At 33.7% G+C, this 14,784-nt stretch overlaps 1 protein-coding gene across 2 annotated transcripts in view; it reads left to right on the top strand.

The window, feature by feature from the left end:
* LOC143916551 (zinc finger SWIM domain-containing protein 4-like) overlaps nucleotides 1-14,784 on the top strand; it is a 131,173-nt gene that overhangs the window by 80,528 nt on the left and 35,861 nt on the right. For both annotated transcript variants that reach the window (XM_077437694.1, XM_077437695.1), the window contains exon 2: nucleotides 8,187-8,283. In XM_077437694.1, coding sequence (XP_077293820.1) covers nucleotides 8,187-8,283 — 97 coding nt within the window. The remainder of the gene's footprint in view (nucleotides 1-8,186; nucleotides 8,284-14,784) is intronic.

Raw genomic sequence — 14,784 nt, forward strand, 5'->3', positions numbered from 1 at the left:
ATATGTCGTTTCGCACGTGATTTCATTATCAATATCAAACTTTTCCGTGCTTTTTATTATTGAGATGTTTCATTTTGCAATACTGCATATTGTAGCTGACTGGTTATAAGCGATTGCTCGCAAATTGGGTTCAAATCCGGTATTGAAAATTTTTAATGGTAAAATTATTGCTCTTGACAAGATCTGGATGGTTATAAAATGTATTGGTTATAAAATTCACAATACATTTGTTTGGTCATAGTGACATATCGGGAAAACTGTTGATGTTACTATGACATTTGTAAAATATATGAAACATTAATGATTTCAGACATTGAACTACCTCAATTAAACCCTTAGTTTGACATTTTAGCAATTGTTCAAGCTATGCTTCTTGCGGTCATATATTATTTATATATATGTCATTCATCATCAGGGGAGGTCTTGTTCAAACATATTTTCCGCATGTTTTTTCTCACGTTTCCCGACCAATATATCACCCCCGTCCCCCGGCGCGTTATTAAATGGGCAATATTAATTATTTAAAAAATATTCGTGACCGTGTTTTACACTTTTTCGTACATATTTTATTGCCGATGCGATAACATCGAAGCGATCGCCTCGCCGCGTTTTCGTTAGCACGTCACGAAGTGTATGCGAAGTGCGATCGAGATTGTTCCCGACCGAAATGTGTACATTATTTAATTAGAAAAACACACAATTACAACCCCATAAAATTATGCGGGGCGGGCGGAAAGAAGGGGAGGGGGTGCCATAAAATATAGGTATTTAAACGCGGATTTTAGTGTGTATTAATTCGCGTGCGATTTGAGTGCAATATGACGTTATCTAAAATCGTACAATAAATTAAAAAATAATAATAAATGTAAAATCCATCTTTTTAAATCTTGAAAAATCGGTTTGAAGATCTTATTGACAGCTGTTAAGAGTTGGAAGATTGATCGCTTCAGTTGGAGTTACTAATCGGGCATTCTAAAAGTATGTCATTGTGACGGATTTGGATCTGCTTATGTTATTTTAATAGTTGAAACCCTTAAAGTTCATACCAATATCAGTGAAGGCTTGTCCTTTTATATGCTCGATTTAAAACTATTGCCTTTTTAGTCAAATCATATTGTTTATCTTAACGAAGCGAGGATAGTAAGTAGAGTTAGAGTATAAAAAGGTATAAAGAAATATATATAGAAGAAGAAATAACTACATATTTATTTTATTACATATATTTCATCATAGGTATTATCAGATTATTATTATTATTATTATTATTATTGACAGGAATTATCTCAAGATGACACATATGGTTAGATTATTTTATGTATGTATATAAGTACTAACAATTTGAAACTTTACAGGACAATTATATATAGAATAAATAGAGACATCTATGGACAAACTTTCATTCACAGCAAGTTTTTGAGAAATACATTTTTACAGAGTACGTAGGTAGCATATTTATAAGAACCAACAAATTCTGGATTCTAGAAACTTGAATTTGCGAGACAGTGTGGGGAGGATACTGATTTATTGGATCTCTCACAACATTTAAGCTAGATAAGTCGGAAAATTCTAGCAGGAGACTGTGTTTTAATTAGGTCTATCTGTGTTTTAATAACCACCAAGATCTCACCAGCAGCGTATTTACACCCATGAAATTTCTACTTGTAAACAGTTTTTACAGTCAGTTTCGCTGTGGCTGTTGAGTAGTTAGGTATAAGAAAAGGGAAGAAAATTGATTTGCACAAAAAAAATGCATTTCATGATGGCAGCTTACATTCATATGGTAGAGTAAATTTGGAACATCTTTTTAATGGGTCGCTGATTTCTAAAGAAAAGTCTAGTATTCATTTATACCTAAGTAGTATTATATGTAAATACTTTTACTAATCCAAGTATATAATCTGTAGCTTAGATTCTACATACACATGTATATACAAAAAAATCAATAGCTTAAAAGTATAATACCTAATCCTTCATTCCAAGTACACATTGCGAATTGTCACTTGTTGGTTAAATTGCAATGAAATATACATATGTATGTATGTAGTATTTCAATTGTATGTAGGGGAATATTTTCGGCGGTCAAAACCAGCGTTGGATCTCTCCTGCCATTTTCTTCTCCTCTCGTCTGAATACGGCAGATAAATGGAGATCTTTTGTGTGTACCCAAGACGTCCGAGTTGGCGATTGTGAGGGTCAATAGATATCCATCTTTCATTTTCCCTTTTCTCCCGCCCCTCGCTATCCGCCCCACCTCTTCCCTTGTCCTTGGACTGATCTGATAGAAGTCATTCAAATTGCTCAAGAGCATCCCTTTATGTTCGCTCCGGTCTCAGTTCGGATTATTTTAATGAACCGGTCCGAATGCCCTCAATTGTCGGCCATTTCTGGAGCCCATTGCGTTCAACTTCGTCTCTGGAGTGTGCGTATGTGGAATTAGGACTATTTCGATTTAAAACCTGAGACCCAAATCTCGAACCTTACACTATTTCATAGTTGTATCATATAATATTAATTAGATAATATCACCTACATTACTTTATTATATACAAATATTCAAATTCAACTTGGGTTTTGACATTAAATTAAAATGAAAAATCATTACCAAAAACATAGACTAGTGGTTAGCATATATGCTTTCGAACATAGTGGTCACGGGTTCGAGTCCCATTGGTTGCTGCTGGTCATATCTTAGTCTGCGACTCCAGATCGATTGTTTCCTATCAGTGTTTGCCAATTTATTTGATTTTCACTGAAGCTATTCCAACAAATTGGCAAACTTTACCCATTTTCTCGCAATTTTCGAGTTTTTAGCATATAGAATTTGCTGATTCGTATAAAAATGCTGCAAATTTGTTCATAAATGACTCGAAAATTTCCGAGTTTTTCAGCATCTCGAAACTTGAGGATTTATATAAAAAAAATACTCCAGCAATGTAAGTTTAAGAAAAATGTATCAATAGATGTCTCTAATGATGCTTTTTTTTAAATTATTCAAAAAATTGTACATACATACATATGTATATCGATATTTGTAATTGGCCAAGAAGGCGCGTTGGGGTTTACCTGTTAGGCCTTCCTGGTATGTAAAACCATATGTATCTAAAAATAAATATAAAATTAAGTAACATTGAAACGAAAAATCACACTTTTTCTCAAACATAATAAGCAAAGCTTCAATTCACGACACACTCTATCTGTACTCTAGAATTGCTTGCTGCGATATTTTAACTTTATTTCGGCTGTAAACATATTAGCCACTTTTATAAGTATTACATATATTGTTTAATTAGATCTATCTACATATTTATCCAACTTATATATATTTTTTTGAAAAGTTTCTACGTTATTAGTTATTTATTCTGTTGTAAACCGTTGATTTTATCCCACGCGAAGCTGAAGTCTTCCACATGTAGTTATTTGAATTTTAATGTAAAATTGTTGTAAATTATTTTAAGGATGTTCCGAAGTCGACTGTTTGGACGATGTTGTATTTCTCGTATCGCATTATCATCAATCACTGCACTTCCAAAACGGATTACGTCAATTTTCGATGTTACCTTACTCGTGCGGTAATTACGGGCGGGCTGTATAGGTATATAATACGAGCATGCGAGATGAATTTCAAGTACGACATTGACAAATTGAAACCGGGCAAAAAAAGCATAAGATTGATTAAACTAATAGCGTCGATGTTTATATGGATACGTTGGAATCAATCATAAACACGTACATACATGCATACACACGTGAAAAAAAGGAACGGGTGCGTTTTTAATCTATATTTTTCAAAAATAAAAGTAGCAATAATGGCTAGAACAGTTTACGATTATTGGTTCGAAATATTTTTATTGTTTTAAGTTTTTCCCGAGGCGATGACTTTATTTCGAATTTTGTTTCAAAGTTCTGGAATGTCGCTTGTAACTTTAGGGTTTATTGATATATTAAATTTTATTGTCCTTTTTATTGCAGGTGACCGCAATGGTCCTGTGTGCCATTACTGTTAATTTATAACTAATTTGATTTTAAATTACCCGTCACTTTTATGGGTTAAATTTTATTTCGCCGTATTGGCACAGATTTGTAATTTATCGTTTTGTTAAATAGATGTATGAATTTAAATTTATTCATTCTAATAAGGATATGCTAACATCATTAACAGTTTATGTATGTCAAGAGGGACAAAAGCTTCACACACTCAACAGTATCACACCATTTGCATTCACGTCACTACTTACATACGATTCACTACCTATAATTTCTTAGCAAATGTTCTATGTACTGTGCTATTCTCGTTTTGCTTCATCATTGCTACGGAATTGCTTTGTTGAATGTGATTGTTTGCTTTTGAAGTTTCTTGGAGAGAGTTTTCCTCTACGACTTTGTCTATTCTTCAACATGATTTTGATGATTTTAAATTCATATATAGAAATTAAATTGATTATTATTATCATTTGATCTTTTTCAGGTGTCTGTTGATGTGAATTTAACCAAATTACAAAGGAAAACTGAGTACTTTCGCTAGTGATGCTATTAACATCTATCTCTATGTGTTTATTTCATTTTATTTTAAATATATGTAATGGCATACATTCATAATAAAAATACAATTAAAGAGAAATAGAGCGATAAAAAAGATATAAATATAAAAGATAATATTTAAATTCCTATTAATGTGAACACCGCATGCATAGCAATGTAATAAAAAAAATCTTTTATTTTTATTTTTAAATACACATACACCAGGAAGGCCTAACAGGTAAACCCCAATACGCCTTCCTGGCCAATTACAAACATCGATATACAATTTTTAGAATTATTTTAACAGCAACATAGAGACATCTATAGACAATTTTTTGATAAACTGACATTTTTGGAGCATTTCTTTAAATATAAATCGTCAAAGATGAATTTGTGCTATTATTTGATGAATTTTTGGTTTCAAAGCGACGTTTCTTCTTTTGAACCGCTAGAATTAAAATATAGTTATTTTTATTACAAAATTTATATTAGTTTCACTTTGCGATTGTTGTGGAAAAAACTCTTCCGATCGCTTTGAAACTTCGCCACGAGGTTTGGCCCCCGATAGAGATTTCAATTGTGTCCGCTAAATCGATAGTGAAATATAATCGTAATTAACATGTTTAAAAATTCAAAAAATCTCGAGACTACGTTCGGGTTCATTTGACTTTCCACCCCCCACTCGTTTTGTCAGATTTTAATTGTTTTAACACCAAATTTTACTATAACTTATTAACTATAACTTTTTCACACTTATATGTACTTATATGTACATATATCTTATTAGAGGAAACTGCCCCAATAATCAATTGCGACCTGTGAATATGTTCATATAAACATCTCCATTGAGGAATGACAATAATTACCGTGCTCTATGGTTCTTCAACATTGAACAACGACAAAGCTCAAATCCGAACAAAAGCGAACCAAATTTCAGCATCACCAGTCTTTGGGCTCGCCAACTTCTTACGCCTGACCTTTATCTGCATACGGTTGATGATGGCCACCATAAGGACACTGAACCTCACCATTGCCGAGGGGACAAAGTTTCCCCCCCTCATAGTTGGCTAGGACTGGGCTTCCCACTTGTGATAGCAACCTCTTTTGTGGGATGGCACGCGTTTGTTCAGGGGTCTTTGTGTGCGTGTTTGTGCACTTCGTTAAGTATATACCGAGCTCGAGACTAATCGCATAAGCCAACCGGCCAGAGGGTGTGTGTGTGTGTTCGTACGTATGTATGTATGGGTCGTTTCGAAAATATTTGCTTTTAGATAATGGCTATGGCTGTACGGTGTTTGCTACCCCACCCCGAAGGCCTCTACAACGTGGATATCCACTTTTTGTGGGTGTCGGTGTTACATACATAGTTTGCAGCGTAAAAAGTGCACATGGGATGGCGCGGTTTTAATTAAAATGCTAATCGATGGTGTTTTTAAGTCTGGTTTGCATGCATTTGATGGTAGTTTTTTTCATAGCTTTGAAGCTGTCGTTACGTTCTGGCCTTCTGGCTCTCGTTTGGGTTTTGTTCGTTCTGGCTATAGCGAATTGTTTGATATTTAAGTTTAAATTTTTTTTAATTGGAAGTATTTACTACAGCCAGCAGTATGGCTTAATAGTAGCGTGTATGTTTAGCACCAAGTGATCAGTGGGTTCGATCCGCCATAATGCTGGTTAGATTTGGGGGTATTTGTGGCTCCAAATCAATCGTTTCTTATCAGAGTTTGCCAATTTTATCTGATCATTGTTGAAACGGTTCCTCAAAATTGGCAAAAAATCATCTTTCCTGTTGTCACAAATCCTCTGTATTTATTGTGTGTATAATTTGTAAAAATTATGTACAAAATCTAAATCCATAGATGTCTCAATGGATTAATTCTGTAATTAATTAATTGTTATTTCGTGTTCTTCAGATTCTGGAAATACAGTGATTTATGTAATAATAAAATGCTGCATTGTTTGTAATTAATTGCCCAGGAATGCGCATTGGGGTCTTCTGTCAAGCCTTCCTGGTATATACATATATACATATCTATGTAAAAATAAAATAAAACTAATAAAATATGTACATAAGGTCTGTTTATACTAGCACATATGTAACAGAACATAACTGCACGTAAACTGCAGTACGAAAAATATTCTTCAATACATTCTCCATGGACTTATATTCACTTTGGCATAACGTGACGTCATAATGGTGAGTGCACCCGTACTGTGAAGTGTATACACGGAAGTGCGCGCATGCGAATATGAATATTTTCGTATGAAACGTCATATTGTGAAAATATATATTTTTTATTTGAATATTGAATCGATGATATTGAATATTGAATCGATGATACGAAGCAAGTAATATTGCGCTGTGTAATATATGTATATGTAAGCTGATTTTACTTTGTACTCGGCCAACATAAATCTGAACGTGCCGAAACGAGTATTTTCCGTTCACTGCTGTGCTGTGCTGCTAACGTGCAGTGCTGGATAATATAAATAGACCTTTATAGGTGGTCAGTAGTTCAGGTCCACTAGTAGCTTGTTAATAAAACCTTTTTAAAGATTTACAATTGACAAAGCTTCTGTTCCATTATTTCAAGACCTGCTACCTTATACCTATTATATATATGTACGACGGACAAATCATCTCCATTAGTGGTATAAAAATAAATCTTGCGTTGTTTTTTTTTTACTATTTTTTGTGAATTTTGTGTTACAAATGAAATAAAATCATAATAAAAAAAGTGGCACACATTTAATGAAAAAAAAAAACAAGCTTTTTTTGATATCATTATTGTCATTGTTAATCCTCCCCAACTGATTATTTTATAATTATAGGCGCTTAAACAATTAAAATCTGACAAAACGAGTGGGGGGTGGAAAGTCAAACAAACAAGGCTACTGGCCATGAGCTGTCATCGTCTCCAAAATTTTTAGATTCTTAAACTTGTTTATTATGATTATTTTTCACCATAAAATTAGCGGAAGCAATTTAAATTTCTGTCGGTAACTAAACCGCGCAAAATAGTAAAGCTTCAAACTGATCGGAAGAATGTAGGAAATAGTGTCAGACCAAAAGGCGAAGTGAAGATAATAAAAGCATTGTAAAAAATCCGAGTGTGTGGAAGAGCTCGCACGATACAAGTGTCATCTTTTAAGTTGTAAACGTAGAAAAATAAAAAATAAAATTTAAAAGAAAATATCTCACAAATATCATTTCATCAAACACTCATTCGATTCACGAATACTACCACTTGACAACTTTTCCATAATTTTATTGAAGCACTTCAAACCTTGACGAGTTGATGACACACCGCCACACACGGAAGCGATTTGCTAGAAGTGTGCAGCACAGCACTGTCGTACCATTTTGCGCGTATAATTCGAGCACACTTTTGAAATATGTACGTTTTCATTAGAGTCGTATGCATGTTGCATTCGAAACGAGTGCAATTACCGAACGGCCAACTTTTATGCGCGTCGTTTTAACGCGGTCCGGTCGCAGAGTGCATTTTAATGCGATAACGTGCAGATTTGCCAGAGATCACTGTGTTAAAATTGTACCGCGTGCATGTGACAATGGAATGTCCTGTTCATATTGTTAATTGTGCTAAATTTCCATGTGTGTATTGTTTTTTTTATTTATTTATTTATTTAATTCGATTTAATTGTTTCAGGGTTTCATCTGAGCGGTATAGTCACCGGTCCCGGCGCGACCGGTGCTTATCCTCCGGAACCGGACCGAAAATACAAAGTTGCAGTCAGCTTCGACAGGTACTAATTTTTTTAAATAACACTCATTGATTCATTGATGCAATAACCTTTCCGACTCGAAAGGGTTAATGGAGGCTTTTCGAACTGGTCGGATTGGGCTTTGGCGAGGTTTTGGATTTTTTTTTGGCAGCTTAGCAAGTTCAATCTTCTGGTGCCTTTTGATAAATATTGGTACGATGCGACATTTCATACTACATAATGACAGTTTCATAATATTATATAAGTCGTTTTGTGTCGTGTCGTGTCGCGCCGGTATCACGTAGTCTAAATTGGATTAAATTTACCATAGGATTGACGATTATATACATACATGCATGCGTATGTAGATTTATATGTGACCTCTGATTTATATGTATATGTACAATGGAACTTAAGTCATCGCGACGGCCTCGGTTTGATATCATAAAAATTAACAATGACCTTAAAATAATTTATTCCATTTTATTATTTTTTACAATTTTTTTCCCTCTTTTTAAAATTTGATCTATGTATACATTTTACGAGACAGTGTTGCTTAAAAAAATCGCTGCAGTACATTTTTTAAATAAATCTAATATATACTTTCGAAATAGAGTTTGTATGTAACTATGTAAGGCTTAGGTAGGAGCATCGAAAACAAATCAAAGTTTATATGACGATGATATCCATATTGTTGAATATAATTTTTTTTCGACTTAAATAATCAATATACCTACATATACATATACATATCTAATATATAAGTTCGAAAGAGACTCTGTGTGTAACTGTGTAAGGTTTGGGTGGGAGCATCGAAAACAAGTTTCTATGACGATGATATCGATATTGTTGAATATATATATTGAATAAAAAAACAAATGATTTTTTATTATTAGATTAGCCATGCTTAAGCTGTTTATATTACAAATGCCGAGTGAAGCCGGGTAAAACCATTAGTATTTATTAAAATAAAAATAAATTCGATTTTAAATGTAGAAGATTTTATTTATTATTTAAATTTTCGTTTGTATGGGTGTGAAACTTGAAAATTGAACGCCAAGTGGCTACACAAGTCTAATACACTCAAATAAGTATGGAACTTTGTATGCTTGGCATAACGAGGAAAGGCAGGAAATGGAATACGTGGGTGAGAAGTATGAAAAGGGTAGTGGATATAGTGGATAGAGTGAAGAGATTTAAATGGCAATAGGCAGGCCATGTGGCTAGAAGAATAGACGAAAGGTGGACAAAAGAAATGCTGGATTGGTATACGAGAGAATGCAAAAGGATAAAAGGAAGACCACGGGGAAGATGGGTAGACGAAATTATGTGAGATGGATGAGAATTGCGCAAAACAGAGACGAGTGGAAGCGTGTTGGAGAGGCCTTCATCCAGCAGTGGATAGTGAATGGCTGTAGACGATGATTATGATTAGAAAAAAGTCATCAAAATATGTATGACCTTTTTTTGTGTAAAAGATGATTAAATAGTACGTGTTTGGAAAACCTTTAGAATTTCATTGTATTCTCCGTCTTATACATATTATGTTTAACCTTTTTAACTCCGCCTGCAATCTGCACAGCTATTGCTTCAATTTACATATACTATTGATTCCGACTATCTAGCGTTTGACCTTTTCATTGCTGGTGCAGTTTATAATAATCAATAGATAATTACGAACCGACTTTGCATCGAACATCCAATAAATTTCCCACCTATTTAACATATTATTATGCCTACGAATTTTTTCCACAATTCAAGTCACAAATTCGATTTACCGTTACAGAATCGTCCATTTTTATTTTAAGACTACCCAATAATATAATCAAGGTATTCAGTTCGACGCGATTGTTATTTAAAAGGCGGTAAGCTGAAATATTTTGAATATCATTGAACCTCAGACCGACGATATGGAGGTCTTAACATTTACGATGCAAATAAAAAGAATAATTAAATTAGTCGTTAATACTAAATATAAAAACGACTAGTTTTTTCAACTTCGACTTCATATAAACTGGATTTCTAATCGTATCGTATATATTATATGTATAAATTGGGCGTATACCTGGATTTAAATACTCTCAGGAAAGTCATTCTGAAAAATTTTGTGGCTTTGCGGTTAAAACTGAGGATTGGATGTGAGGTCGAAGGCTTTTTACTAACCTCTTCTTTAGTTATTTTTTTTAATAAAAATATACATACATATGTACATACAATATATCTTGAAGATTTTATCTTCACCTTTGAAAGGAACGTATTACTGTATTAGTTTCATAGTGTATTTATTATATTTGTGAAAGAATGTTCATATGAATATTCAATGTGTGTATTATCGTTTCGTTTTTGTACCGAAAAATGCGCGGATACCGCTATATAAAAATATTTCAATAATTCAATTAGCATAAGCGTGTGAGATATTCAATCAATTTATTATATGTTTGGAACGTTAACATTAATATTCGAATTTATAAAAATAAAATTGAATGGCAAGAGTTGTTTGTTTTTGTATTGTGTATAATTTAAATTTTGACAGTTTGATGAGCGGTGTGTTTGCGATGCCGATGGGGAAAATCGGCAGTCGTCAACCTTTTCTTCATAGCATGCGCCCGGTCGCTTTACGTCGAGTTTTTCGCGTGTTACGATCGACCAGGGACGGATTTGGGATTTGTATAAACGGGCGGATAATCCCGACAACAGGTAGGCAAATTTCAAGTGCCGACTTGGGAAAAATATCCCGTGAAAAGATTAATAAAAAGCTCTCGCTTGATACTAGATGGCGTTTTCACTACGACCCAGGCGTTGCGAATATCGACTCTAAACTATGGGATATTTTTTGCGAAATGTTTTTAAGAGGCTTTGAGGTTAGGCAACACTTGAAAGTCTTAACTCTGGTTCAAATATAAACAGCTAATCATTTTTATGTTTAGTCGACGCTTCAACTATCAGTGAACTAAAAATATATATGTATGAGAGATAATGAAAGCCTATAATGCAAATTTTATAAGATATAGTGTGAAAAAATTAAGTTATAGGCGTTTGAACAATTAAAATCTGACAAAACGAGTGGGGGGCAGAAAGTCAAACATGCATGAGCAATCAATCACCTGAATGTAGTCGAGAGCTGTCATCGTCTCGAGATTTTTAAAAATTTTTAAACATGTTTATTGCGAAACAATTGAAATCTCTATCAGAGGCCAAACCTCGCGAAACGGCAAAGTTTCAAAGCGATCGGAAGTGTCTTAGAAATATTGTCACATCGGACCTTATGAAAGCCTTGTAAAAAATAAACCTTATAAAAGCCTTTTAAAGAGTAACGGGAAATTGTTTTGATGTTTTGATACGGTAAGCGTACTTTTCGATTTGTCTGTCGTAAAAATATATACTTATTTTAGTAATAGCGGTATATTTACTTCGCTAGGCTCCCAAGGCGTAACAAATTTCTGTCGGTTTCCGAATGAAGACGAAAGCCGTGTTTTGTGCATTTTCGGAAATGCGTACGTGCGCGCATAAAATCCCCATTGACTTATATTATCGTATATATGTTATACACGCCTAACAAATTGTCACAAAATACTCGTATGTTCTTTAAATTGCTTTCCATTGTCTCTCGTTGTATCCTTGAAGAGAAAGAATGATGATATATTTAAAGCGATGAATTAGTGGATTGGAATAATATAAAGCTAAAGCGTCTGGTTCATTGTTTAATACTATTACTTTGATAAGTCCGCTTTCTGCTATAAATTGTCACATCGCCCCACTGATTGCTCAATAGATTTAAAATGGCTAATGGCAATGTACTACAGTTTATTGCCACTTGAATCCAAAATTTACGGCTCAAAATTGAAACAGGCAACGTTTGATGATACAAGCAGATGCATTTTACGCGTAAACCTGTTTCAATGACTTAAACAGTTGACACATTTCCTCTGCCCGTGCTGGGCACTAAATAGTTGTAAAAATGGCAAAAAAATGCGTAGTTAACATTCGTGATGCGAGTGTTTCGGATATAACGAGTTTTCACCCGATCGAATCTCCGTAACCCGAATCATTCGACAGTTCCGCTTTCGACGAATCGCGTTTAACTAGTTTTCTAGTTTTTATTTATTTTGTATTGTAATATATTTATTTGTCAATCGAACGCTAACTGTCCGCCGCGCTTGTTTATTCATTCTTTTATATCGCTATATTATATTATTTACAATAATACCGTTATTCGGCTCTGTTTTACGAATTGGTCCTACACTCCGTATACATACTGCACACAGAAATATAGTCTGACTTCCAAAGAGTGCGATAAATAAATAAACGAGAGAGAACTCCAGTTGGGAAACGGTCGTTAGCACACACGCCTCTTTAAAAATGTATCGTTCTACTACATACTATGAGAGAGGGAGATATGAAGTGTGGTTTCTGCGAGCATCGTCATTACAATAACCCCGACTGTTTTGTTCAAATTGGCTTATTATAAAATCAGCTAGTGTATGTGTGTGTGTGTGTGTATTTGAGAATGATTGTACCTACGGTAAGTAAACTTTCATCATTGTGCATGATTGTTTTAAATTCAACGCGTTGTTGTGTAGTTCAGTCCGCGCAGAGCAATTGCAACGCTAATTCAGTCCTTTATCTGAAAAGTTTTATTACGTCTGATGATTCGCTCCACGACTTTTGTTTGACGCACTATGAACGTTTGCCAATTAGTGCAGTGTGGTTATTTTAATATTTTTAAGACTAAACATGTATGCTACAAAATAAAGTGTGTAATAAAAAGTATTGCATGTTGAACGTATACATTATCAAGTTGCTTGCTTAATATTTACAAAAAGCTCGTATGTTCGATCCAGTGACGTAGCGAGGATTTTTCGGCCCTCATGCAAAATTTATACAAGGCCCCTTCATCTCCCCGCCCTTTACCTGATTTTTAAAAATATGAGATGAAATATTTGTTATTATATATTAACATAAGTGGAAAATCTTCAATCTTCAAATTATGGGCATTCCCCACTTATTAATTATATTATATGTATAAATAGAGGGCTACGGGCAGTAAGCTTTAGCTTTGTATTAACTGTTATCAGCTCAATACTAGTTCAGTTATGTGATCAGTTGCACTGCGTCACACGACCGGCAGTCCCTCTTCCAATTTAAGCAGTAATGAAGGAAAGTAAACCCAAAAGGAAAGGAATATTATTAATCATTGCCACTTACACATTTCTCCAGGCTATTATTATAATAATTCTACAAAAAAATAAATTAACTTCGATCACCGATTTTAAAAATTAATGTTTCTCGATTTAAGGTTAGAATTTTTTTTCATTATGGATATATTTCCAATTAAGTCTTTTTTTATTAATGGTATTATGTGATTAATTATCCCACTTGAACCCAAATGGCTTTTTATGGTCTACAACAGGGTTTCTCAAACCTTTTCTGCAATGAAACACTTAACAAATCCGGAAATTTTAACGGAACACTTAGTTTATTTTTAAAATTGGGTGAATATAAAATAAAATATACATATTATTAACACACTTATTATTTATTTCATAATTATTTTTAAATATAATAAACAAAGCTTGATGATTTTGAATCTTTGAATCGCAAATCTTCTTGATATCAGGCACAATATAGGATGTAGAAAACGGACGTAAAACAAAAATAGCTTGTTTTGATATATTGGGGTATTCTTCTGACGAACTCGCTCAGAAATCATTCAATGGCTGATATTTGTATTTTGGTTTCAAATCAGAGTCACAGAGTAAATCAATTAGATTTTCATAATCACTTGCGCTTAAGCCTACTGGTTTGTCACGGAAAATGGATTCCGCACCCAGGAATCTTCCTAATTATTTATCGGAAAATATTGCAAAAGAGTTTTTTTCAATTTATGTAGGTGCTCTAAAACTACTTTGGAAACTTCTACATCTCTTTTAAAACTTAAGTCTAAGGCAGGAAAACAACTAAAATTATTAAATTCTACTGATGAAATCTAAAATTTAATTTTATCTCTTGTATTAAAAATTGTATTACTTTTACCTTATATTGTAATACTTTTTCCACAATTTTGATTTCCGTATCCAATTTATATTCAAACTTCAAACTCTTCGCCTGTATGTACTTAAATTCTTGTCGTCATAAAAATCAGTGGAGATTGACCATCACTACCTCATTTACCTCATCTTTCAATTTGAGGTAGAAGTTGCTTTAATTTTTTAGGATTGCAAATTTTTCGCGGAACACCTATTCAGGCTATGTGGAACACCAGTGTTCCGCGGAACATAGTTTGGGAAACCCTGGTCTACAACAATACAAGCCCAAATAGTTGCTTGGATCTTTTCACATTAATGGGTTGTAAATAAAGGTGAAGCAAAATAATATGTACTCGATAACGGCATCACGGGAAAATATAAAATTGGGTCCATTGGCTATGCCGCCTTTTTCAAGTATAAATAAATTAATACATAATAAGAAGAAATGGGTAAGAAGTATGGCGAAAGTTGAACTTAAAAGTCTTATGGAAGATGAAAATTAAGGACATACTCAAAT

This window comes from Arctopsyche grandis, chromosome 9 (assembly GCF_051622035.1).
Source record: "Arctopsyche grandis isolate Sample6627 chromosome 9, ASM5162203v2, whole genome shotgun sequence".
Classification (NCBI taxonomy): domain Eukaryota; kingdom Metazoa; phylum Arthropoda; class Insecta; order Trichoptera; family Hydropsychidae; genus Arctopsyche; species Arctopsyche grandis.